The following is a 24,377-nucleotide window of genomic DNA, read 5'->3' as shown; positions in this document are numbered from 1 at the left end:
ATGAGCGAGCGCGCGCAGGCGGCCGGCGAGGTCCGAGTGCCCCTGGGCGCCCCGGCCCCGGGCGTGGCCCCGGCGAGCCCCGGGGCGGCGGCGCGGGAGGCGGAGGCGGGGTCGGGGCCCGGCGCGTCCCCCCCCGGGAGCCCGGCGGCCGAGCGCGGCGCGGAGCTGGGCGCCGACGAGGAGCGGCCCGTCCCGTACCCGGCGCTGGCGGCCACCGTCTTCTTCTGCCTCGGGCAGACCACGCGGCCGCGTAGCTGGTGTCTCCGGCTGGTCTGTAACCCATATCCTTCTGGGCCGCCCGGCTGCGGCGACGCGGGGACCCCCCCCCGTGCCCCCGCGGGAGCGACCCGTGGGAGCGGGCGGGGCGGGGCGCGCGGGCTCCGCTTCCTCCCGCATGGGGTGTCCCCCTGGACCGCCTGGGGATGGAGCGTGGCGGGCTTGGGGGTAGAGGGACCGGCGGGGCCGAGGGCGGACCCCCTGCGCCCGCTCGGGTGGCGGTCAGGATGGGGCGCTGCCCCCGGGCTGCGGGGACCCTGGCTGGACCCTGGCTGGGGAGGGGGAGGCCCGAAGGAAGTGGAGCGAGGGGACCCAAGTTTGCAGCCTGAGCTCTGGGCTGGGGCGGGGGGGGGGGGGGGGGGGGGGAGGCCGGGCACATTTGCGGGGAGGGGGACCCCCCTTCCAGGCAGGGAGCGGTGCCCTGACGTTGGCTGTGAACTCGCCGCTCCAGGCTGAACTCGGGGCTGGGGCTGATCTAAGTCATGCGCAGCTGGGGGTGGGGGGCAGGGACGCAGCAGCTGGCTCTGTCTGCGGAGTCCCTGCTCCCGGGGCCCCTCCTGGGCTTTCTGCTCTTGGCTAGAGTGGCACAGACCTGCAGAGAAGGCTCCAGAGGGGTTTGGGTCGGACCAGGGGGTCCCCAGAGGGATGCAGACGGCAGGTGTGGGGGTCCCCCAGCAGGTGGTCTTTGGCGCTGTCTCTGCCCCCTGCATCCCACCCTGCTGGTTCTTGCAGCTGGTGGGAGCCGGTCTTCAGGTGGCCGGGCCCCTGGACAGGTGGGGAGGCGGGGTGGGGGTATGTGGCCACGTCCAGGAGGTTGACCCAAGAGGGGACCTCCTTGTATGCTCTCTTTCTTTGAGTAGAGACAGAGACAAAATGAGCGACGTCTGTGTACTTTATCTACCTTGTGTGTCTGACTGTATAAATATTAAATGTAAAAGAGGAATCTGTACCAAAAAAAGTAATGAAATGCATGGCTTTTTTTTTTTTCTTTCCTTTAAATCCAAACATTGGCTGAGTCCAGGACACTTCCCGGTTGTGAAGAAGGTGGTCGTGGTCGCAGCCCCAGGGCCGGCCCCTCTGTCTTGCAGCCTTGGCAGCCCTTCGGCGGGGGGGCATCCCCGGGGGCCCAGGTATCGGGGCTTGGCCTGCAGGGTGCCTGTAGGTTTGTCCTCTGTCTGGAACTGTGGCCTGGAGACGGCCCGGCCGCCTCATTTTGGCAGGAAGGTGGCATGGCTGGGTGTGGTGCTGGGTGACAGGGTGGTGTTTGAGGGCCCCGGGTCAGGACAGGGCTGGCGGCTGGCTTTGTCTGCGTGTTCGGCATTTTCAAGCGTGTGCAGAGACCAGATAGGGAGAGGGCCGAGTGGGGCCTGGGCTTTGTCTCCTCTGACAGTCCCCGTGTCTGGCTGCTGTGTTCTCTGGAGCCTGACCCAGGGGTGCTGGGTGTTCCAGGCGCTTCAGGCCGGCTGTGTCTCTGAGGACGTCTGACGGGGGTGTTTGCATTACTCGGTGGAGGAGGGGGGCAGGAGTGAAGCCCAGGGGGTTCGGCAGGGCTGTGTGCTGTTCTCCTCGTCTCCATGCTTGCTCGTGACCCAAGGAGGAGGATGCTCCGTGGCCCTGGGCAAGCAGGCTGGGAGTGGAGGGGGGTTGAGGGGCTCAGCTCCCCGGATCAGCTTACTGGTGTTCTGTGGAAATCCTGCATCTGTCAGGCAGGGTGGGCACGTCCCGGTCTCCAGCCTGGCGGAGACGGCTGCTGACCTCCAGCAGATGCCAGGCCGCGCTGTGGGGGTGTGTGTCGGCTCTGGGGAGAACCTAAAATAAGCTGGCGCTCCTGGACAGGTGGGGATTGCCCCCCCCCGGGGAGCCTGGGGGACCTCAGCACAGCCTTCCAGAGCTCTCCACGTTCCTGGGGGTCAGCAGGCTGGCCCAGGGCGGACAGGGGGGTGTCCTGCAGCCCGAGGCTGCCTCTGCATCTCCAGCCCCTGGCGCGCCCTGTCCTGGAGCCTCCAGAGGGCAGAGTCGGGGGCGGGGGGGACGGGATCGTTGGGTCTGCTCTGGGAACCCACACTCCGTGGAGCGGCTCCTCACTCCCCGGAGGCTGGCGGCATCCCAGCTGACGTCTCGGAGCCTCGGAGCCGGGCCCCACGCCGGCGATCGGAATGCAGGAAGGGGCCTTCCCTAAGCCCTGAGCTCTCGGGAGCACCCACGGGACGACCCCAGCTGGGCAGACGCGCGTGGGCCGCCTCGGCTCTGAGGGGGCTCTGAGGCGGGGTGGAGCAGCCGGCAAGGGCAGCCCATGTCCTTATCGATTCCCTCGGCACGTTGAAAACACTACCGTGCTGGAAGTTTAGGGCGAGTGCTGCTTCTCCTACATGGGTTTATTTATAGAGGAAGGTGGGTGGGATCTGTGTTGTCGCCTTCGTGGCTGGGTTACCTCTTGCCCGGGCTCCCCGGGGGCTCCTGACTCCGCTCTCGCCTGCGTCCTAGCACCTGGGCCAGGCAGGGCCTCTGGGGACACTCAGTGTTGGGAAGGGGGGATGCCCGGAGAGACGGCCCGCAGCCCAGCGAGGAACCAGGAGGTGCCCCCCCCCCGGGGCTCAGGGGTGGCGTGCACCTGCAGGAGGTGCCCCCGGGGGCTGGGTACCCAGCGCGCCTCAGTGCAGCCCCCCCCCCAGGGAAGCCGAAGGACGCACCAAGGTCACGCAGCTCCCGGAGGGCAGAGCTCAGTGAGCCCGGTGTGACACTCAGGTCCCGTGTCCAGCAGGAGCGCGAGGCTGGACCTGTCCAGCCTCTTAAGAGCGTCTGGTACACGTCGATGCCTCAGGCTGTCCGGCTGCCGCCGGTACGCGGGGCTCATGGTGGTGCGGGGGTCCTTGTGGGGACGCTGGGGGCATCCACAGTGAAGGGGCCAGCCCTCCCTCCGCCCTGCGGCCCGCTCTGGCCCCACAGACCGATGCAAACAGGCCGGCAACGAACTGTCCTTGCCTTCCTGACCTCGGGGCTGCGACCCCCTGAGCGCTTTGCCCCACGCACTGGGCTCCTGTGTGTGCTCCGGGGACGTGGGCCCGGGGTGCCCCCCTTCCCAGCCCCTCCTCGTCCCGGCACCTCGTTCCTGGACCCGGGCCCCTGTCCTCCCGGTGCCAACATGTCTGTTACGCTGGACTGGGAGCCCCCGGCCGGCCCCTCGGGGGAGGTCCTCGAGGGGTTCTTGGCCGGGCCTTCGGTGGGCGACAGCTGGAGCGGTGTGGCTGGGGCAGGGTCTTGGCTGTGGGTTGGCCAGGTGTGCACGCACCTTGCGCTCAGCACCCTGCACTTAGCACCATGCGCTCAGCACCCTGCAGGCAGGGTCCCCCATCTTCCTGCGTTCTCCGAGCGAAGGCAGAGTGGCCCGGGGTGCACGTGTGTCGAGTCCGCTGCTGTTCCCTGTGGTGCTGAGGCCCAGTGGGGTCGCTGAGCCCTGACCGAGGCCTGGCCGGGGATGGCCCGTTGCTGCTCCCTGGGGCTTGCGCCATGGGGGGCGGGGAGCAGAGGTTCAGGCACCTGGTGTGGGGGCGGGGGCTTCACGGGGATGGGCTGTGCCCCCGGACCTGCAGAGGGCATTGCGGGCGGCAGGTCTCAGGCTGGGGGAGGCCTTTCCTTAGTGTGGGTGCTGCTGGGGGTGTGCTGGGTGCTTCTGGACGGGCCTCACCTCCCCTCGGTCCCTGAGCGGGAGCTGGGCTGTGAGGCGTCCAACAACCCAGCTGGGTTCTGGGGCAGCTAAGGAGGGCTTCCTGGAGGAAGCGAGGTTGAGCCGGGCTGTGTGCACAGCAGGAACTGCGGCCCGGAGGGCGTTTATGGGTCTCGCCAGGGCTTCCGCGGCCCATGCAGACGGGGAGGCTGTGACCACAGGATCCTGCTCTGATCAAAGGTCCAAGTCGGTGCCCACGTGGCCCTGGCATCAAGCAGGCCGTGGAAGGACAGTGAGTGTGCGGTGAGCTCTGAGGGCTGGGGGGACCTGGCCTGGACCTCGCTTTCCCCACAGGGGCCGGGCCTTCGAGGCTGCCCCTGCCCTACACCCCCCCCCACCCCCTGGCATCTCCAGCCCCGAGTTGGGCAAACAGTTGGTATAGGTCGAGCTGACAGATTAGCTGGCAGAGGCCAGGGAGCCTGACTCCAGCCCCGGGGGCCGTGCTGAGCCCCAGCGCAGCCCCCATCCCTGCATCTGCAGCCCAGCAGGACCAGGGGACGCAGGGGGGCGGTCAGAGCCAGGTGGGGCTCCTGGGCACACCAGCCGCGAGGCGCCTCCACTTAGCAGACCTGTCCTGGCCGGAGCTCCGTGCCGCCCCCCACACTGGGCCCGCAGTGCCTCGCCCTGCAGGCTGCCCCAGGACTCGCCGAGCTCCGCCACAGGCCCAGCCTGTCCAGCCATTGGCCATTGGCCATCCTGGGCGGCTGGCCTGAGCCTGGTGGAGGCACCGGGCTGGGTGCCCCAGATGGAGACTGTTGGGGCCTGGAGGCCAGGGAGGTTCCAGCAGCTGAATGGACGCAGACACCGGTGGTGGTAGGAGGATGTAGAGCAGGGGGTCCTCCGCAGGGGCATGGCACAAGGAAAGGTCCTGAGGCAGGTGGGATGTATCCATGAGGCTGGAGGGGTCAGGGGTTTGCTGCGAGGTGAAGGTGAGCTGAGGCAGCCAGCACGGTGGGCGGGGTGGTGGGGTCAGGGTCACTCCTGGGAGGGTCGGTGTGGACACCAGGCTTGGGGGATGAGGGAGGAGCGATAGGGAGAGGCGAGCAGCTGGTGGGCGCCGCAGGGCAGAGGCCGGGACACAGAGGGTGCTGGTGCCTCCTCGGATGCCCGCGAGGCCCGAGCCGAGGGCAGGGCTACAGCCGGGCCTTCAGGGGCAGCTCTGAGCTCTGTGGGCGTCACATCCGGACCACCCACATCCGTCCTGACCCAGGGCAGCCTTGGGCGCCCTCCCTAGCACGGCCTGTGCCGCGGCAGGCTACACGGCCACCTCCCGGAGCAGAGGGCTGGCGGGGCTCCCCGTGGGGTCAGGAGGTGGAGGGCCGGGGGGGACGTCCTGGAGCTGCACGCTCGGCAGCCCCACTCAGCCCGCGCCGGAGCCCGCACCGGACGCTCGGGGACCGGGCCTCGACCCCAGGCAGCCAGGGTCAGGCCCGAGATGTCCTCTGTGCTCGCGGCCCACCCGTCCACCCAGAGGCCCAGTCGGGAACGCTCCTGCTTTCCCTCCCCGTGAGCGGGCGCGTAAATCAGGGGCGCGGAGGACCCGGCGATCCCTCCTTGGTCGTTAATTGCCTGGGAACGACCCGAGTCACGGGTTGGATTGCTGGCAAGGGGCCGTGGAGTCAGGCGTCGGCCCCACGGCGACGTGGGCTTGGCCTCGCAGATGGCACGGGTGCAGGCGGGGACGGCATGGCCCTTGCGAGTTGGCGGCGGGTCCGTGGGTGACAGATGGGGGCCGTGCCATCTTCGCCGAGTGAGTAGCAGCTCCCTGTTCTGCTCAAGGGGCCCCACGGAGCGGACGCACGCCTTGCGGGGGAGGCCGGGCTGCGCATACCCAGGACCCGCCGGGCCCTCGCCCCTGTGCTGAGGGGGGAGCATCAGAGCCAGGAGCTGTCACCCGCGGTTGATGGGCACGGGACGGGGACGCCGCCCTCTCCCTGCTGGATGCAGCAGGGAGCCCTGTGATGTGGGCGGCTCCTGCCGCGGGGGGATCTCGGGGGTTCCAGGAGCAGCCTCTCGTTCTGGGTGACACACGTGAGGACTGTGTCCAGGGGCGCCCCGCTGCCCATCCCCGACTGCAGCCTGAGCCTCTGCGGTGGACCAGGCTTGTCGGGGTGAGGTAGGCAAAGAGACGACCTCAGCAGCCCCCTCCCAGGGCCCTGAAGTCTGGGGACTGCCCAGGGTGACACCCGTGGCCCCCGGCCACCCCCAGCCCCGGTCCTGTGGTCCCACCTGCCGTCTTGCTCGCATGGGAGGCCCCTGCTCAGGCGGAGGGGGGTTGGTGGCCGCGGGAGTGCAGGGCGGGAGACGGGCAGGAGCTCCTGGGTGGCGCAGCCCCTGTCTAGGTGCGGCCGAGTGGAGAGGGCCTGGCCAGCGGCGGGCCTCCTTGCTCACAGTCACGGTCACTGCCTGGGTTCTCCTGCCCCCCCCCCACTCCCCGTCCAGGGAGGTTAGCACTCTAGATGGTGTGGACGCCGCCATGGACGTCAGTGTGGACGTCGGTGTGGAGGGCGCTCCGTGGTCTCCAGCCGCGCCGTCTGTTCCAGCCCTTTGCTGGCCCGCGTCAGCACCCCCTCGCCCCACGAAGGCCCTGCAGTTTCCGGGGTTCCTTGTGTGCTGCTGGCGCCTGCCTCGCCTGCATCGGGTCCCTCACGTGGCCCCGATTGTCCTTTCTGGTCGCTGCTGGGATGGGGTTTCCGGGGGCCCTGGGTCGGGATGAGGGTGCAGTCCAGTGCACGGCTGGCCGGCGAGAGGCTTTGGAAGCCACTGGCCTTGTTGTCTGTCCCAACCCGGCTCTGGGAGCACCCAGGACGCGTGTGGGGTGCATGGTCCCGGACCCGTTAGCCAGGGGCGGGGGAGCTGCAGAGAGCAGAGCTTTGGGGAAGGACGGGATGTGTATCTCTGAAATCCGAGGCAGTGGGGGCCCTTCTATTCCAGACCCCATCACGGGGTCAGAGGCTGAGGTGCTGGGGTCACCACCACCCAGGAGCTGATGGCCGTGGTGGATGAGGACATGTCCTGGGGGCGTTTCCTGATGGGGGGGCTTCCTCTGCTCCCCCAGACACAGACCGTGCTCCCCGATGGCCTGTGTGCAAGCCCCCGAGGTTCTCGGGCGGGTGTTACCAGTATGAGGCCTGAGGCCGTGGCCCGACTGCCCGCCCGGCGCCCCAGGGGCAACCTTTGAACCCCTCCTGCCTCCCGGGCAGCCCGGCTGGTCCGCAGCCAGCTGTGCCCCAGCTGTGCGACCTTCGGGTGACCTTCTTGGACTTGGTCGTGGCGACGGCAGGTAGGTGAGGTGGCTGCGTGGCGACTCCACGTTCCTCAGGCTCCAGGCGCCACGTGCGTGCTCTGGGCTGTGCCCTTAGTCCTGGGGAGGGGTCCTCAGGGACCCCGGGAGCCCACAGAGGGGCGAGGAGCCACAGAGGCGCAAAGGCGGCGGTGCTGGGCTCCACCCCTGGGCATCCCTGGGCGGCCTGGGTTGGGAGCAGCGCGGCACCCCCCGGTCCGCGTCTACTGGGACCCTCAGAATGCGGATCTTCCTGGAAGTCGGGTTTTTGTGGATGTAATCACGTCAAGACAGGGTCGGCCTGGAGCGGGGGGCCCTTGGGGCAGTGGCCGCGTCCTCAGGAGGGAGGAAAGACGGGCCCAGGGCATGTGTCGAGCCCCGTGACGGTGGTGGTGGGTGGCGGGGTGACGTGGCCCCTGCCCCGGGCTGCCCGGCCTCTCCTGCAGCCTCCAGCACCTGGAGGCACGAGGGAAGCGGCTGTGCCGACCCCTTGGCGTGGACATTGGCCTCCAGCCTGACCTCCCCTGGGCCGTGGGGTCCGTGTCAGGGCCCCTGCCCCAGCTCGCACACCCCGGGCGCTGCTGTCCGCCCCCCACGGGGAGGGAGATGAGGCGCTGGGCGCCGTCACGGGAGGGAGCCCTTTATAGGCTGAATCACGCTCAGCTGCACTGTGTCAGGCTCTCCGGCGAGGAGCCCCCGGGGCAGAGGGAGACCAACCGTGACATTAGCCGTGCTGGGCCGTTCAGGGTGGATGGAGGGTGTGGCCCTGAAGCCACAGGCAGCGGGGCCGCCCGAGGCCCCCGGGAGGTGCATGGGGGCTCCACGCGGCAGACAGAGCCGCAGGTGAGCCCACCACGAGCTGCGGCCAGTGCACGGCCTCCTGCATGGGCAGAGGGCAGGGCTGACGGGGCTGGAGGCCCAGCTGGGGACCCCCCATCGTGTCAGCAGAGCCTGGGAGGCCTGGCTCGTTCTTAGGCCCAGGGGGGGTCCCCGAGGATCGCCCTCTGACCCCAGTCCCTCTGTTCTTGGGGTGTCCCTGTGGGGTTTGGCCATGAGGTGCGGCCCCAGACGGTCCCCTGGGGCCAGGCTGCGCTCCCAGGTGGCAGGGGTGGCCGTGGGCAGGGGGCAGGTCCGGCGCCGTCTCGGTGAGCTGCTGGAAGGGGCCCCTGGCATCTGTGGCACCCGGAGCGTCCGCTGAGCCGCTGGCCTGTGCCCACTGCTGCTCCAAGGCCCAGCCCCCCAGAGATGGCGCCCCAGCCTGGAAGCACAGAGGGCGTCCCTGGCCAGGTGGGGGCCACGCGGCTTGCGGTGCCCGCTGCGTCCCTTTGTCTTTGCACCGGTCGCCGGCTGGCCACAGTCTGATGAGTCAGCCTGCATTAGCGCCTCGTGGACGCGGGCTGGGTCTGGCCCGTGGGTGCTGTGCCCTCAGGCACGGCGGGTCCCCTCCCGAGGTCCTGGGGGAGTGGGAGTGCCCTGAAGCCGTGTCCCATGGATACGGGGTTCAGGTGTCTGGGACATGGAGGACGCCTCCCTGGGGCACACGGCCTGGCCGTCAGGAGGTGGACAGGGGAGCTGTGGGGACACGAGAAGGTGCCGGCAGGTGGGGTGTGGGGTGTGGGGAGCACCAAGGGGGGCAGGACACAGGGGGCTCAGAGGCTCACGCACCCCAAACCACAGAGCACCGGGCTGTCCTGGTCTCCGGACTGGTCTGGAGCTTTTTAAAATTTTTTTAGTCTATCACAAAACGTGGGTCACTTGCTTGGAGGGGGACACAGACTGGGGCACCCGTGGGCAGAGGCAGGGACCCGGGAAGGGGGCAGGTCCTTCCTGCACCTGTGTGGTGCAGGCCCAGTGGGGCGGCGGGGGGGTCAGGATGGCCCAGGCTGACCCCAAGCACCCCCGGGCGGGGCCCCCCACCCTGCACCCCGCAGCCCTAGTGTCCAGATTCCAGCGATTTGCCGGCCTCCCACCTTGCGGCGTCCATCTGTCGCCCTCAGGGGCTGGACAGGCCGCCGGCTGCCGGCCTCTTGGTGACTGTGCAGCCCTGGGTCTGTGGCTCCTGCCGGGGTAACGTGGGCGGGTGGGGGGCCCAGTGCCCTCTGACGGCGAGCCCCGCACTCGCGGTGTGGCCGTTTCCCGACGGGTGGCACGAGTGTCCCGTGTGCAGGTTCAGTCCCAGCAGCCACCACGTAGCCGCAGGGATGTCCTGTGGGTTCACGGTTCCCCAGGCAGCGCCGGGACTGGGCCGATGCAGTGGGGGCTGCGCCGTCGAGGGAGGCTGTGGCCGGGCTTGGGGTCCCGGTGCTGCCAGTGGCAGGTTGGCACGCCCTGCAGGTTGGGGGTGCGTCTGACCATGGGGAGCCCCGCCTTGGCGTCCACCCTGGGGGGCACTCAGCACCCAAGGTCTGCGTCCCGATGGGAAGCCGCAGCTCAGGGCAGGTCGCCACGTGGCCTCTGGGTGAGCGCAGCCGCTGCTTTCACAGACACGTGCAGGGGTCACCTGTACCTCGCCGGCTCACGCAGAAAGCACGCTTTTCTCATCCCCCCACCAGAGAGACCCGACCCTTCCCTGGCGACCCCAGGTCTGCTGTCTGACCCCGGCTCTGCCTCTGCTGGGCGTTTCATGAAAACGGCGTCGCTCACCGTGTGGCTCCTGTCTCCGGCCCGTGCCCCGGGCAGGTCCATGCGGTGGCCTGTGACCGGGCATCACTCCTGTCGTGTGGCGGGGCCGCGGCGTGTCCATGCGAGCATCCGTGCGCGCTCGGGCTGTGTGTCCCTTTGGGGTGCTGGAGCGGGGCCGCTGTGCAGCCGTTGGCAAGTTTTGTTTGAACCCATTTTTGGGGCTCTTGGGCGCATACCAGGTCATAGGAGAGCCACGCGGACAGAGGACTGGCTAGGGTGCTTTCCGAGGCGCTATCTGCTTGTTAACCCCCAGCCCCAGCAGGTTGGGGTCCCCCAGGGGCTCTGCGGGGGCCTTGGGGGTGGTCGCACAGGAGGCCGCCTGTGAGCCTTGGGCACCACGCCCCGCCTGACGCTTCCTGCCGACAGGTCAGGGTGTCCCCTCGGGGGTGGTCCTGGCAGCCCCCCGGGGGAGAGCGGGGCCCTTGGGTCCGGACCTCCCTTGGGGGGACCCTCTGGCGGGGCTGGGCCACGGGAAGCACGCGGCCCGCCAGGTGTGGTGTCCTGGCGCCAGATGGGCACGCAGGTGGGGCGAGGCGCGTGCTGGGCCGGCAGCAGGTGGGAGGCACGGCCGGGTGTGTGCGTGCGTGTCCATCCGTCCAGCATCCATCCCTTCCTCGGCCCTCTGGAGAATTTCAACACCCACGCTTGGAACGAGGGGAAAAAAAAATTATTAATGAGCTTGGAGCGGTTGCCATGGGAACCTGTTGCTAATGAATCTCTGGGGTTCCTTTTACCTTTGTGGAGCGGAGCTGCTCTCCCAAAGACGACATGTTTCCCACTAATCAGGTTGCCGTGGCAACGCCTGTCACTAATCCCCAGCCACGCTCCTGGCTTCCTGGCCTGGCCCCACTTACATAAAGCAGTTTCGTGAGCGCAGGGCCGCTCCTGGGTCCGAGACCCCTTGGCCCCGACACCTGTCTCCATGACCACCCGGCCTTCCCCCCGCCCCAGGGCCACACGCATGGTCCCTCCACCACGGGAAGCAGAGGCACCCAGAGCCCGTGGTGTGTGGTGTTTGCTGGAAAGAGGAACTGCAGAGTCCTTTGCTGGGCCCACCACGCGTCCTGCGCGTGGATGGCTGGCATACAGTGGGCACTTAGTAAATGCTGAGCCAGGGCAGCAGTGCAGCCGGTGGGGCTGTGGGAGCTAACCTCTGCCCCGTGTGTGCCTTAGGCCTGGCGGTGGAGAACGTTCTAGAAGGGCTGCGGATACCTGCACCTCCAAGGCAAGGGTGGACTCGCCCGTCCTGATGGGCAGGAGGCCGGGTGGACGCCCACAGGGACCGTCCAGGATCACGCTCGCCCCCAGGAGCCCAGAGGGCAGCCTGCTGTGATGCCAGTGCGACGCCGGGGGCTCCGTGCAGCGGGCGGTGGTGCTGGGGTCATCGAGCCCCTCGGGTCCCGCCCTCATGTGTGTGCACGGGTGGACCCTGCTCTTGGGAGCTGGTCGTCCCCACCCCCCACCCCCCTAGCTCGGGGCCCACTGGGAGGCTGCAGGTGCCACCCCAAGGGACCCCGGTCAGTGTGGGACACCCTGCGGCGGCCTGGGCGGGTGCTGGGGGGAGGCAGGCTGTGCTGCTTGGCAGATGTGACGGTGCGATAGGCTTCCTGGAGGACGCGGTCACACACGGCTCTGTAGGGGTGGCGGTTCCGGTCACGGGGGTACCCAGCGTGTGTTCTGGGCCCCTCAGGTCCTGCCCCGGGGGCTGCCGGGGGCTCCATGTCCTAACGCCCTTAGTGGGGCCCCCGTCTCCTGCGACAGTGGGCTCGGGCTGCTGGGACAAAGGAGCCTGGCCCGGGCGCTCAAACTGCAGGGGTGGGGTTCCCCTGCACGTACGTCTGGGAGCCCGGCATGGATCTGTGCGCATGTCTGCATCTGCCCGGGGGTCCCAGCCGGATCCTGCTTTCGGAGTTGGGGCTCTCCGGCCTTCCCCCTGGAGTCCTGGGCAGGGTTCCCGGCCCCCGGGCTCCGTCTGTGGGTCCAGCTTCTGCTGCTTCTTTTGCACTGCCCCCAGGTCCCCGGGAACACCCTCTCCAAAATACCCTGGCTGATGAGCACCTGAGCCCCAGGCCCAAAGCTGGCCCCTGGGGCAGCTGCTGTCACGGCTTCTGGCAGTGGACGCAGGGCCTCCGCGGGCCTCGTCTGGGGCTTCCTTCTATGGACTGCGTTCCTCGTGGGGTCCTGCTGACCTGGGGCGGGGGCGGAGGCGGCCCTGCAGCTGCTCCTGCCCAGCGGGCAGCACGGGGAGGTGAGCCTGGGCTGGGGTCTCAGGTCCCGGAGAGGCCCCCCACCCCGCTTCTGGGGATGCTGCTGCCCGGGGCCTGAGGCTAGTGGCCCAGGGCAGCAGGGAGGATGTGGGGAAGATTCTAGATGATTCTAGATGGCAGGGTGAGCTGATGTCGGGGGAGTGAGGACCAGAGAGGGAAGGTGGGCGGCTGGGCGGTGGTCCCCAGGGCCGAGGTCTCCGCTCCCCACGTCGCTGTCGTTGTGTCTGGGTGTCCAGGGCCGGGCCGACCAGGAGCCCCAGCCGGATGAGGGGGTCTGGGAACGGCTCCGGGCGGGAGGTGGGCAGGTGCAGGCAGGGCGGCCCTGCAGCTTTGCGGCACCCCAGCCCTGCCTGTGGTGCGTCTCACCCCTGGGCTGACATTGTGGGCTGAGGGGCAGTGTGAGCGGGAGACTGGTCCTGGGGCCACCCTGGACTCGCCACACGGGGCCCCTCCTGGCCATCTGCTCCTGCCCACGTGCTGTAGTTGCCGGGCCCGACGGTTTCGTGCCTGGGGTCTTGGGGACCCGCATCAAGCCAGGACTGGGGCCCCCTGTGTGCACACAGCCACAGGCCCCAGAGGCACCTGCACCGATTTCTTGGCACCGACTGGGCTCCTTCGGGGGGTGGGGGCTGCAGCTCGGTCACCGGGGCATCCGTCAGTGGTGGAGGGGGCTGCAGCGGCGGCTCCCCTGCTGCCGGGTGGGCGTCCAAGCAGATACTGGGCGAGTGGCCATGGGGACGGGCTGACTCCCGGGGCTCTGTGGCCCTCCCAGCCCAAGCCGCCACCCTGGTGCCCGCTCCGAGTCAGCCCGGGTCCCTCCCATGGTCGCCGCGCCGAGGCTTGTGTGTGCTGCTGGTCGTGCCTGCGATTTATGGGAGTGGGGGGCGGCCCAAGGGGGACAGAGGCCCCAGGGCCCCATGCCTGGCTTGTCCCTGCATGGGGTGCTGGGGAGGAGACGGAGCAGACACCCCAGAAAGCAGTTCCTCCTGCCTGCCCCGTGTAGACTCGGAGGCTGGTGATGTGGGGGGGCTCTGAGAGGGACCCGCCTCCATCCCCCGCTCCTCACAGGCCGCCCCTCCCACCTGTCCTTGGGCCCCGAGCCCTCTCACGACCACCCTGTGAAGGTGGCGGCCCCTGGATGTCCCCACGGCCCTCGCCTGCCCCCCAGCCCCCCGCTGACCCCCGGCGCTGGGCCAGGCTGCCGTCTGCCTGGAATCCACCGCGGCAGAGTGCCCTGTCCCGGGCATGACTCCTGCAGGTCCTCCTGGGATCCGGGCGGGCGGCAAGCCGGGGTCAGGTCCCCCTGGAGCTCTGGCAGGAGGGGGCTCCCGCAGCCTGCCCCCCACGGGCCTAGGGGGTGCCTGAGGCTGGGACTCGGGCGGGGGGCTGGGGCAGGCAGGGGGATGCTTATTTTCAGGCCCTGATGGCCGCGGGGCTCCCCACGCCGGCTGCGTGGTCCCCGGACCCCTCCAGGGGCAGCCCAGCCTTGGGGCCTCGTGCCGCCCCCCCCGCTCGTCTGGGAGGTCTGGGGGGGTGGCGGGACCCCGGGTGGGCAGGTCGTGCCGCGGCCAGGCCCCGTCCCCACTGCTCCAGAGACCTTGCGAAATCTCGCCGGGGAGTTTGGGGCCGTGGCAGCAGCAGGCGTGTTTGCTGTACGTTTGAAATACGGGCTGGCGGCTGGTGGGAACAGGGGATGTTTTAATTCCTAATTTAGACTGTTTATCTGCAGGGCTCTGGAGGCCAGGCGGGAAGAGACGGTGCCCCCCCGCCACGCCTCCGAGGGCGCCTACTGCCTCCAGCATGCTCCGGGTGGGCACGGGGAGGGGGCCCTGGCCTCCGGATCCTCCTGCGTCCCCCACGCGTGTCTGTGTGGTCAGCGAGCACCGCCTGCCCCCGAGAGGGCTGGGCCCCGAGGCCCGTGGACTCTGGAGTGCAGTGGCCTCCGGTCGGCTCAGGAGTTTAATGTAAAAATGACGTCAGGGGTGGGGCGGGAGTGGGGACCGGGTCGTTAACCACCTAACCGCACGGCTGCGTCATGCTCCCGCGTCACCACGGCCACCCTAGGATCCGCGTCGTCTCCGACTTTGGGAAGGACGCGCTTCTCCTGGCACCTGGCAATCTCGGCTGGCTTCCTGGTTGCCACGCCAACTGGGTCTGCACCGCTCTGGTGTCCCCTCCCTGTACGCGCTCCGAAGGGGTGCTCGGTGGGGGCCCCCGCAGCGGGGCCAGGTGGACACCCTGCCATCCTGTGTGGGCTGCCCCTCGTGTTCCTGCCGTAAGTCACAGCCACGGGCAGCGCAGCGTGGAGTCCTTCCGGGCAGGGAAGCCGCAGCTGGGGATGGGGAGGCTGGCCCCCAGGCTGTGTCCCCAAGGCCAGCTCCGCCCCCCACCCCCCTCAGCCACTCGGGCTGCCCTGTCTGGTCCCTCCCAGGGCCTGTGTCACTGGAGCCATCCACCCACACCCCTGCACGCACCCCTGCACACACCGTGCTCCCACAGTGCTCTCGGGGTGCCCGGCGGCCCCTTCCTCATGGATGCCTCCTGGGCAGCCCTGCTCCTCGGGGTTGGAGGCCCTGCAGGTCAGGGGTCACCAGGATGGGGAGTTGGTGATGCGCCGTCCCTGGGAAGGCCCCACTGTGTGTGGGGCCACCTTCCCAGATGCCCTGCCCTCGGCCCACCCGCAGGCCACCGTCCCCAGGTCCAGCCTGCTGGAGCTTCTACCCCACGTGGAGCCTCGTACTCCCGAACATCTGCTTTGTGGAAGCTTCCAGAAACATGCAAGGGGGTTGGGAGGTCGGAGCCGCTTTGGAAATGTGCGTTCTGTGTCCGAGCGCGAACAGTCCTCGGGTTTGCTCGGGGTCCGGCCGGCACCCGCCCTCCGCACCCGCTCCCACCCACAGGGCCTGGCCCACCTCCCCGGGCAGCACGCTGCGCACGTGGCGGAGGGAACCCGGGGACGTGGGCACAGCAGGCGACCACATGCCCGCGCTCCTCAGAGCTCGGGGATTCCCTAATTACAGGATTTATTATGAAAGCGCCAGCTTCCTCCGTGCCGGCTTCCTACAGCCGCGGAGACAAACTGCCGGCAGCCAGCGCCGGGGGAGGGGGCTGCGGGCGCCTGCCCGGAGAGGGGTTGCTTTGGGGCCCGCCGTGGGAAGGGGGCCGCATTCCCACCCGAGGCACCCCAGCCAGGGGCTCGTGGGGTGGGAGCCCGTGTGGGACCCTCAGGCCCAGCCCTGGGTGCCTGCTCAGGCCCTGGGCAGACGCAGGAGGTGAGTCTGGGCGGGAGGATGGCGGAGAGCAGACCCATGCTGGGTCGGGGGCGTGCACGCGTGTTCACCGTGTGGCCGGATGGGCCCGGAGGCGCCCGTGTCCTGTGGACGTGGGTGGTGTGGTGGGGGTGGTGCAGAGGTGGGCGCCGTTGGGGGGGTGTCCCCTGGGTGGTCGGAGATGTCCTTCCACACACGGGAGCTGCTGGCCTGGGATGACCGGTGGGGTCTGCACGGGGACGGGCCCCAGGAGGTCATCTCACCGCTCACCTTCTTAGGATTTAAAGCCGACGGATCTAGGCATCCTCGGGCGGCGAGCAATGAGGGTGGTCAGTAGCCTGTCAGCCCGTCATGCCTTCCCGTGGCGTTTCTTCCGCTGACCTCGGGGCTGGGGGCAGGGACGGGGCCGAGGGCTCTGGAAGGGGAGACACCCAGCTGTGTGAGGCCCCTGCCTCGAGCATGGATGGCCCGCTGCCCTGGAGAGGACAGAGCCGCCCTGTTGTTGGTGGAGGGAAGAATGGCTGAGATGATGCACACAGGCCTCTCCTTTCCTGCCGGTTTCCAGGGACCGCGCTCCGACATAATGGATCGAGTTATTAGGGGATCAGCGCAGGCTCCGGTGGCTGGAGGGGAGCCAGGTGGGCCCAGCACACACTGTGGGGCGGCGAGGCTCCTGGGGCCCGGGCAGCAGGGCTCAGGCGCATCTTTGGGGAGGCCCTACTGTGCGCACGGCCCGCCTGGCGGGGGACTCAGGTCGCGGGGGACTCAGGTCCCGGGGGTCTGGACCTGCGAGCACCGCCTCGCCGCAGGTCATCCTGCAGTGGGACGGACAGGCCAGGCCTGCGTGTCGGGGAAGCGTGCACAGCCCGCTGTCCGTCCCTCTGGGCGGCAGGACCCCCTCGCTGCTCCCAGAGCTTCTTCGCCCCCCGGAGCGTGGTGGGGATGGGGCGTCAGGGCCACCCCAGCCTGGGGGGTGCGATGGCGCTTAGGGCTGCATTTGTGTGCTCGGGGCTCCCCTGACGAACGCCACGGTTGCGTGGCCCAGACAACGTGTGCCGGTTCCTCCCCTTGTATCTCGACGACGTCTTTAAGATGCTTCCTTTCCAGATGCGACCTTGTTCTGAGGCCCCAGGGGTTAGGGCTTCTACACGGCAACTTGGGGAGATGCGGCGCGGCCCCTGGCAGGGGGTCTGCCCTGGGAGGGATGGGAGGGGTGGCCCATCGCTGGTGGCCATGACCCTGGGAGGCCCCACATGAGCACATCCTGCACCCGCTTCAGCCGGGGCCGGAATAGGACTGTCGTCCTTGAGATGAACGGGGTGACCCTGAGCCACGGCCAGAAGGGAGCCACGCCAGGGCGGTCCACTGCCCTCAGAGGGACACTAGCCCTGAGCTTTGGGCGGGCTCCCCAAGGCCGCTGGCGGCGGTGACCATGTGCAAATGTCAGTGCCAGGGGTTGGCCCTGGGTGCCCTGGACAGGCGGTGGCACCGGGTACTGAGCTCAGGTCTGGCTGGTCTCAGTCCGAGCCCGAGGTCTGGGGCTCCAGGCCATCGTTTTCAAGCGTCCCTGCTGTTGAAGGGATGGGGTGGGGGTGGGGGTGAGGCTGGAGGGTCTGTGGGGTCCAGGGCAGGCGGGGGGGCTGGGGAGGCAGTGCCCCATGAGCAGTGAGCCCGTGTGTGAACTCATGGGTCCCCGAGGTCAGGGTCCCACCTCCCACACCGTGGGCCACGGTGCCCCGTGCGCCGTGGGAGGGACGGCCGGGGCTGCCCCCAGGCCTGTGCTAGTGCCCGTTGCCCGGCGACGCTGGTGGGGAGGCTGGGATCTGCAGGGAGGGGCCGGCGGTATGGGGTGAGGCTGCGGGGCCCCTGGGCTACCCAGGGGATCTGCAGGGAGGGGCCGGCGGTATGGGGTGAGGCTGCGGGGCCCCTGGGCTACCCGGGGGTGAGGCAGGCTCACGTGCGCTGTGTGCGAGACTGTGAGGGACCCAGGCCCCCCCATGGGCTCGGGCACCGGGTCCCCCACAGGAGGGGGCCTCCTTCAGCTTCCCGGGCCCCGGGGCCGTGGCAGTGGGGGCGGCTGGCGTGCTCCAGGCCGAGTTCCCATGCAGGGAGCGTCCAGTCCCCCGGGGTCGCTAATTCAGGCCTCGGGCAGCTGTGCGGCGGCGCTGAGGCAGCTATTTCTGGCCCAGAGAATTCCTGCCCGGAGCGGCCCCGAAGGCCTGTCCCACGGGCGGCCCGTCGGCTCCCCGGGGGCCCTCCTGGCACTGTGCCCCTGCCCACGCCTGTCCCTTCCCGGGCTGGGGGCCACGCACAGCCCCCTCGGGGATGCCAGCCGGCCGGGCACGGCGCCTAAAGGAGGCTTCACCTGCAGGGCCTCCCTCCTGCCCTCTGCGCCCGGGACCGAGCAGCCTGGGGGGGCGGCCAGGTCCGAGGAGCCGAGGCCTCAGCTGCTTGGGCAGGAGCCCCGCCAGCGCGGTGACCTGGCGTCGTCAGGGGAGCTCAAGATGTGGGAAAGGAGCAGGGCTGGGGGCTAGCTGCAGCTTCAGACAGGAAACCCCCCCCACCCTGGGGCTGGGGGGCGGCAGGCCCGAGGCACTTCCACGTGCTGCCACCAAGTGGCTGGCAGGGCCCCGCGAGGGTCCGTGGCCGCACGGCCGGGCTTCCTGCAGGTGCGCTGATTGGAGGTGGACGTGGGGTGCTTTTCCACTCAATTATGCCTTGGAAAAAAAAAATCTTGCGTCAAGCTCTTTATTAAGAGCCAAGCAGAGACATTAGCGCTTCTCCTAATTAGCACGGGCTCGGAAATGTGCACAATTAGAGGGAGCTGGGGCCGCGCTCGGCCCTGACGTCTGAGTGCGCGCAAGTGTGCGTGTGACCGTGGGCGTGAGCGTGGGCGCCAGCTCTGCTCACGGGCGTGCGTGGGGCGTGCGCGGAGTGGAGTAGTACTCACGCGTGGGCACGGGCGCCCAGACGTCGCACTCGCTGTGGACGTGCCACAGGCTCGCGCTGTTGCCGGGGTCTGGGTGGGGGCGGGGGGCTGCCCACCCTCCATGCCCACGCCCCCCCGGGGCAGATAGGCGTGGATGCCACCGGGCCAAGGACAAGGCGGCCCCCGGAGTAGCTGGGAAATGACGCAGGCTGGGGGGCATGTGCGCCAGAGCTGCGGGTGGCAGGGTCTCCGGGCGCCGGGCTCTGCTGGCTGGAGGGAGGCCGCGACCCTGGGGGCCGGGGCTTGGGGAGGGGGCTCGGGCTGGCTTCCGGGGATCCCCCGGGCACAGCTCTGGGGGTCCCCACGGCCGCCGGCACCCGGAGCAGCTCTCAGGACGAAGGGAGACTCCTGGGGCAGCGGGGGGCGTCCACTGGGGCGGCGGCTCCAGTGGGGAGTGGGCTTCGCGGTGCCCCAGCCTCCCGGGGGAGGTGCTCTCCCAGGAACGGCCCGGCCCCCCCCGTGTGACCCTGAGCCGCTGGCCGAGAACAAACAGCTCCATGTTTGGCCAGCAATCCCGGCCGGAGCGAGTGAGCATGAGTCACGCAGGCCTAGACTGTGGGTGGGGGGACAGGGACGGGGACAGCATTGTGGAGGCTCGGAGCAGAGGGCACGGTGTAGAAGAGGCGGCAGGACAGAGTGGACACGGTCCTGCACCCCGGTGGCTGCGGCCTCCTGCGGGCGGGCGGGCCTGGGGGTCCCGGGGCTCCGGTGGCCGCCGGGGGCCGTGGCCCTGGGTCCCCACAGGTGGGCGTGAGTGGGAGCTGGCCGCAGGAGGCCGAGGCCCTGCCCCGTGCAGGGGCCGCTCTGCTGCTAACGTCGCGTGGTGTGCCTGCAGCCGCCCACGGCCCGGCCCTCAGCCCCCTCCTCCCCGTCTTCCCAGACACCAGCAGGATCTGGGCTGCACCCCTTCCCCAGTTAGAGCCCCCGGGGTCGCGGCTGAGCTCTGGGGCTCCTGGAGGGGGTGAGGTGGGGATCCCCTCCCACAGTCCCCTCCTCGCCATTTCAGCAGCTTGTCATCCTGGCAGCGACCTCGGGAAGGAGGGGAACCACCCTCCCTCACGCCCCGGGGTGGCCGCCTCCCCCTCCTTGCACCGGGATGCTGGTGCCAAGGCCCTGCTGCAGGAGCTCCATGGGCACCGTCTCCCCACGGCCGTCAGGAGGCTCTCTGGCACGGTGGCCGTCCCAGGGAGCTCACTTGGTCCGGAGCTCAAGGACGGGGTCCCTGCCGGGGTGCAGAGACCCCTGCCTGAGGCTCCAGCGGGGCCCTGGCTCCCGTAGGCATGGGGCATCGTTGGCAGACGCGCCGGTGTGGACCTGCCGCGGCCTGTGCTGTGGGGCTGGAGCCCTGACCCTGCCAGGACGGGGGGCTGCCCCATGGGGCCCCGCCTGCCTTGGGGGTCGTGGCGGTTAGCCCACTCACAGCCCAGGGGCCTTTGAAGGCTGTGCCATGGGGCCTGGGCTGCCGCTTAAACCTCGACCCCGTCACCCGGCCCCCGGGGGCTCTGGGCAACTGCGGCCGATGAGGGTACTACAGCAGGGGTCCCGTGTGCCTGGTGTCACGGTGGGGTGGCTGTGCCCCAGGGGGCCGGGAGGAGGCCCGCCACGTCCACGTGGACACTGCGCCCAGTCTCCGCCCTGCGGGGCGGAGCGACAGCTGTGATGGTTTGGGACCCTGGCAACATGGAGCCATTGCAGACAAAAGCCCCAAAGACGCAGCTTGTGACGGACGCTGAGGTTGCACCCCCTTCCCGGAAGGTTCGCCGTCTTGAGGTGTAGCCGTTCTGGGGAGTGTAGTGCAGTGACTGGTGCGTGCTCCAGCTCGCCACGTTCCAGAACCTTCCGTCCCTCCTGGGAAGCTGTGTCCTCCACCCCCGCCGCTCATGGGTCCGTGGCCTGCACGCCTCGTAGACAGAGTCCCACATACCCTCGCTCGCCCGCCTGCCGCCTCCCCCCAGCAGCCCGTCCCCAGGGATCACCCGTGTGGTAGCGGGTGTCCGTGCACCACCCCGTTACAGCCGAGCAACACCGCATGGATGGGCCACATTCTGCTTGTGCGTTAGTGGACGCGCCGTGTTTGCTGCGCTCTGGCTCTCAGGGCCCCGCTGCTGGACACGCAGGTCGGAGGACCCGTTCTGGGGTCGGGGCGGCCCCGTGATCCATGGGGAATGGCCAGGCGGCCGTCTGAGGGGCTTCCGGAGCGGGCTGGGGCCTGTGCTCCCCTGGGAGCTGGGCGTGCGTGGAGCCCCGCTGTGCCCGGCCTGCCGTGCTCCGTCTTGGTGCCTCCCGCCCCCTCGAGGGCTCCCTGGAGGGGTCCGCATGGCACGGGGAGCAGGTGCTGCGCCCGGGCGGGTCCCCCCACCAGCAGCCGTGCACAAAAGCACGTGGCTTCCTGTTCAGGTGCCGGGCAGGGAGGAGGCTGCCCCGGCGTGTGGCTGCAGCATCTCCCGGGAGGGGCTGGCCAGCTGGGTGCGGGGCAGGAGGCCTGGGGGCTCCCACCACCCACCACCGGGGGTGAGGGGCCAGGTATGTGTCCAGGTGGGTGGGCCCTTCCCCGGGCCTCCCCCGCGCGGACAGTGGACCCCCAGGCCTGGAGACGCCGTGGCGCAGGCGCACACGCCGTGCGGAGGCCCCGAGGGCCCAGCCAGGGGGGCCACAGAGGCGGCCTCCAGCCCGGGCCCCACCCCGTGCCCCATGCTGAGCCATGGCTCCCCCATGAGGGCTTCTCCCGGGACTTTCCCGTGCCCCTTTGGACACTTCCACACAACGTGTCCTAGCGAAGCCAGCCTCTGCACTGTGGCTTTGCTTGTGCACGGTGTCCCGCCGCTGCCTTGTTCTCCTCCGTCCACCCGGGAGGGGTTTCTGCTCTGATCTCGGTGCCACCATCGCGGCCTCCCCCCCGTCCGTGCAGACGTGGTGGCGTTCAGCCCTCGGCGGTCACAAGCCGTGCTTCCTGGCCGCGTGGACCTCTGGCGGCCTCCCTGGCTCCCTGGACCTGCCCCGGTTCTCCACGGTCGTGCCGATGGAGGGGCTGGGAGGGGCCGGGGCTGGGGAGGCCACCTGTGCGCTGAGAGGCGGCCTGGTTCTGGGCCCCGGGTCTGGTCTGTGGCAGAGCTGCTGGGGCACAGGGGATGTCCCCCCTTCAGCAGCCGGGGATTTTTGTCCTGCAGGGTGGGCTTTCTGCCCCAGGAGTAAACATATGCCTTTCTTCTGCAAGTTGGAAGACTGAACAAACACACAAGAGAACAGGGGACTGGGGGGCGCGGCAGGTGCGTGCGCATGTGGGCTGGTCCCTGAGGGCCTGGAGTGGGGTCTGCACTTGGCGTTCCCGATGCACAGCAGATCGGAATGAGTCCCCAAGGGGCGGTGTCCCAAGTGGGACATCCTGGTGGTGGGGTCGGCCTGGGAGGCCTGAGTTTGGAGTCTCTGGGCCACCCCACCCTGCACTCTGTCCTCCCTGCTGCCCGTGCCCGCCGCCTTCCTGGGCACAGGGATGCTCGCGCCAAGCTGTTGTGGATTTGGCCTAATGGAGCTTAGCCGGCGAGCAGATTGCTCTGGGGGGTGGCAGGCAGGGCACTCGGCCTCCAGAGACAGGGCTCTGCAGCTCTATGTGTGTGATCTCACTGCCACCCCCCAGGGGGCCCAGCCTGTGGGGTCAGGGCCCCATCCTTGCAGCCTTCCAGCCCCCTTGTTCCCTGCTGGCCTGCGGCTCCCCTAGAGAAGACACGATGCACCCCCCCCCCCAGTGTTGGCGACCAGCCAGGGGAGCACAAGGGGGATGGGGCACGTGGAGCCTGCGGGATGCATCCTCAGCACCTGAGGGCTAACTGCGTTGCTCCCATCCCACGAGTGGAGAAACTGAGGCTCAGTGTGAGGGGTAGGTGCTCGTCCCCGGGCTCAGAGCTGGGCGCAAAGGGGAGAAATGGTCGGCACGGCTCTGGGGGCCCCGAACCAGCAGCCCTGGGTGGCCTTGGGGGCCTGCGTGTGACCTTGAAGATCTGGCTCAGGAGTCCAGGCCCACCATTGGGTCACACTGTCCTGTGCCACGCTGGCCTCTGTGGGGACCCCCACCGCCTTCCAGGCTTCTCGAACCAGTGTCCCATGGCGTCAGGGTCCCCTGTTGGCACAGCTGCTGTGAGGGGCGACAGCCCCAAGACGTGGACCGAGGGGCCTGAGCCCTTCTGGCTTCTAGGACTGATGGCATCTCCGTGCGGCGGTGGCCGGGGCTGCCCAGCGGCCCCCCGGGTCACCCCCACTGCCAGGCCGTCCCCGCCCCGTCCGTCCTGGAAGCCTGGCTGGGCCCGCGGGGAGCCCGGGAACGAGGGAGGGCAGGTCAATGGCGACCTCCAGTAGCGCCTCGGCCGCGGCCGGCAGACCCCAGGCCGCTCAGCGGTGCCCCTGCCCCGAGCCCCCCGCCCCCCAGCACCCACAGGACCGCTTCAGCACCACGGACAGCAGCCCCTGGACTCCGTGTCCCCGGGGCCTGGCGGTAGGGCGTCCACGCGGCCCCTCAGAGCCCCGTCTGCGCATCCGTGACGCTGATGCCAGAGCCTCGGGACCGGCCCCCTGCGCCACTGCTGGGGGAGGCCCGGCCGGGGGCACCGCTGCCATGGTGGGAAGGCGGTGCCGTGACGTCTTGGTACCTGCCGGCCCCCCAGCCCGGGAAGGGGGGGGGGGGAAGGGCTGTGGGAAGGGCTGGCGACAGGCCAGGCGGGTGGAACACACTGGAAGTGCAGGGCTCACAGGGTGGGCGCGGGGCCTGAGACGTCCCCCCAGCATACAGAGGCCCCCCTGTTGCCCCAGTGCCGACAGAGGCTCTGGGACCCTGGGTCTCGTTTGTGAGCCCCCCGGCCCCCTGCCAGCCTGCCTGGGGGTGCGGTCAGCCCAGCCGGGGGGTCAGAGAAGGTGGGTCAGGCGGCCGCGGCCAGAAAGCCTCTCAGGCCTGGGTCCTGCGGCATAGAGCATGTCTCTCAGCTCTGCACTCGCCACCCCCCCACCCCCCCGTGCTGCTGCGGCCACCGCCTCCCAGCTGCAAACGAGCCGGGCTTCCTTGGACCTGTAGTGGAAATTGACTCCAATTTGTAGAAGTTGGTCCAAAAACCTAAAGGATTTTTAATTAAAACCCAGAAAATCCATCTGTGTAATTAAGTCTCTGAAAGTCACCGGGCTCAGGACGAGGCGCCGGTTGGCACTGCCTGTCCTCAGCTGCCCGCTAAGGTGTGGCCAGGGGACGGCTGTGATGGTGGCGGGGGTGGCCTTGCTCCTGCAGGGCCCGACCCAGCCCCTGACCCCCAGGCTGGCTGCCCGCATCCCTGGGGAGCCTCCCGGCTTCTGCAGGACCCTGTCTGCAGCCCTGGGTGAGAACCACGTACGTGCGCCCATTTACACAGACCGGGGTGAGGTCTGGGGCCTGGGTGCAGGACCCGAGGATTCTTCTCCTGGTGTGTGCGGGTGGGGTATGGGGGAGGCAGGGCGGCTGTATCTTAGGGTAGTCACCCCAGAAGGGCAAGGGCTCTCGGGGGCAGATGGAGAACTCTCTAGGGGCCGGGGTCACGCTGACCAGTTTGGTTATCCCGGCCACCCCAGTACTGTCCCCGCCTCTTGGATGAGCCTGCACCAGTGCCCTCGCGGCTGGGCACCCAGATCTCTGCCCCAGGGGGTCCTGGGCCTGCAGGTGTGCCTCATGGGTGGGACAGGCCAGTAGGGCCAGCACGGTCAGGACACATCAAGGTTGGGGGGCTGGTGGGGGCTTTGCTTGTGGTTTGGGAAGATGTAGAGGTGGGATCCCAGCTCGGGGACCTCAAGCAGGGCTCTTTTCATGTAGCTGAGGGCGTGCCTACAGCTGGTCCGGGGGAGAGAGGGCCCCTCCCAGCCCCTGACCTGGAGTCTC

General features: G+C 69.4%; 1 protein-coding gene across 1 annotated transcript in view; it reads left to right on the top strand.

Moving 5' to 3' along the window:
• The window catches only part of CACNA1H (calcium voltage-gated channel subunit alpha1 H), a 49,417-nt gene continuing 25,040 nt past the window's right edge, over positions 1-24,377 (top strand). The window contains 1 exon segment of the mRNA XM_038540857.1: positions 1-281. Within this exon segment, the coding sequence (XP_038396785.1) occupies positions 1-281 (281 nt within the window).

This window comes from Canis lupus, chromosome 6 (genome assembly GCF_011100685.1).
Source record: "Canis lupus familiaris isolate Mischka breed German Shepherd chromosome 6, alternate assembly UU_Cfam_GSD_1.0, whole genome shotgun sequence".
In the NCBI taxonomy this organism is placed as follows: domain Eukaryota; kingdom Metazoa; phylum Chordata; class Mammalia; order Carnivora; family Canidae; genus Canis; species Canis lupus.
Note: the sequence above shows the minus strand (reverse complement) of the source record. Positions and strands in the feature narration are given on the sequence as shown.